Here is a 2,028-nt window from a genome sequence, read left to right on the forward strand (position 1 = left end):
ACCAAATACTAGACGCTCTTTTAGGCTTAGAGATATTTAAGAAAAAACCTTAAACAGGTCTACAAGTGATCTATTCGCCCATAATCAACCATACAAGCAAGCAAGTTATAGATAAGTTCAACCATACAAATCACTCTAATCATGGAAACTCAACATTTGAGAGATCATGAAATAAGCATTGAGACTTCGACTTTTCTTTCGTGATAATATGAACTCAAAGCTCGTGTTTCTTTCCATTTAATGGAACCATTAAAGCATATAGAATATGATAGATAATTAGATATTAGATAAGACATGGAAGATACAAAATATAACAAGTCAACCGAATTACTGAATTTACTTATAATTTAAAATTTTAGTTGTATATATTTATATTTTGAATTTAAATTTAAATTTAAAATATATTATAATATAAATAGTTTTAAATATATTTTATGAAATTATCAAATGATAATTTCATATGTGATAATAAAACTTGTATACTTATATATAGTCACCTATTAAAATAAAAAACAAGATAAACCTTGAGAATTTCTATCTCATCAATATTACTTTGTACGTCTCAAAAATTCAAACTTAAAAATCAACCTCATAAAAAATAACCACGGAAAGGTTTTGTTATAACTATCAATATGATTACTAACAATTTTTAATTCACAATTTTAAAATAAAAATTCTAGTATAAACAAACATTAACTATTCAATTAGATTTTGATTCCAAAGAAAAAAATCATAACAAATAGAAGTTAAACAAGCCTAATAAAAAATAGAACAAAATCTTAATATAGTATTATGAGATGTTAAAGGTTCAATTTTAGTTCATAAGAAAAGCACTTCTCTTACATACACAAATTATATATATATCAATCTTTTAATAAAAAAAGATAACAACTAATAAGAAAATATTAAAAAGAAAAAGAGAAAGATGACATGCCAAGATCTTATTGTTGTTGTTGCATTTATTTTCATGGTTGTTGGGGCATTTGCTGTCGAATCGTCACCTTCACCAGTCCCTTCCAATGCATCTTCACCTTCGAAGTCACCCTCTCCTTCTTCTCCGGTTTCTTCCCCCAAGTCCCCCTCCATTAAGTCACCGTCACAATACTCCAATGGCTCATTTTTTTCACCATCAAAATCCCACGAAGAAGCACCCAAGTCATCTCATCCCGATGCCCTAAAGAGCTCTTCAAGCTCCTCTTCCCCTAATCCTAGTCAAAGCGACAACCCTAACGCCAACAAAGGATACTCTTCTGAGGTTGAGTCTCCTGAGGAGGTCTCATCCCCTCCTTCACCAACTGCCAATGATGAAGTTTCCCACTCCCCTACCCCTAGCCCTGAAAGCACGGGTGATGTTTTCGATAGTGAGACCCTTGCACCAGCACCCTCAAATGCCATTGAAATAAAGGCCACCATTTGCATTGTCGGTGTTGTAACTATTGTCGGATTCTTCCTCTTTTAAGCTTCACATGCATAAGTTCATGGAAGGCCTTGAGATGTGCTTTCTAGTTACCTTTAATTTTTATTAAAAAAAGTCATATTTATATGCTAATTAAAAGTGTACTCTTGAGGCCTGAAATAAAATTTATAATATATATTTTTTAATTAATGTACTAATAGTGTAACACCCCAAACCCGACCTAGGAGTTATGGCTGAATCTGGCAATGTCACATTGAGGTAGTTAGCGAAAAATTGGACTCATTGGTAAAAGTTTGTTTCTAGGTTTAAAAACCCCGTAATTATTATTTAACAAATCATCTAACCAAAACGGTTGCCTTGTTGTCTGCTTTTGATATAAAAGGTTTATCTAAAAACGCAGTTGCATTTGAAAACTCTAACGTTTAATGTTTGTGTCTTTGAAAACACTATTTATTTTGAAAAATTGTTTTCACCTAACTTGCAGTATAAAATATGTAAGCAAAAGCCCAATTAAAATTTAAAACCCAAATTAAAGGCCTTATTACGAAAACAAAACTCAAATATATAAACTAAGTTAAAATAAAAGAAAATGTAATCGAAGCAGTAGTGTG

The 2,028-nt window shown here is 31.1% G+C and overlaps 1 protein-coding gene across 1 annotated transcript; it reads left to right on the top strand.

Annotated features, from left to right (window-relative positions):
• Positions 1-925: 925 nt before the first annotated feature.
• LOC105789444 (uncharacterized) lies at positions 926-1,459 on the top strand. Its single transcript, XM_012616823.2, has one exon. It carries the CDS (start codon positions 926-928, stop codon positions 1,457-1,459), a length of 534 nt encoding a protein of 177 aa, XP_012472277.2.
• The last annotated feature ends 569 nt before the right edge of the window (positions 1,460-2,028 follow it).

Source organism: Gossypium raimondii, chromosome 2, assembly GCF_025698545.1.
Source record: "Gossypium raimondii isolate GPD5lz chromosome 2, ASM2569854v1, whole genome shotgun sequence".
NCBI lineage: Eukaryota > Viridiplantae > Streptophyta > Magnoliopsida > Malvales > Malvaceae > Gossypium > Gossypium raimondii.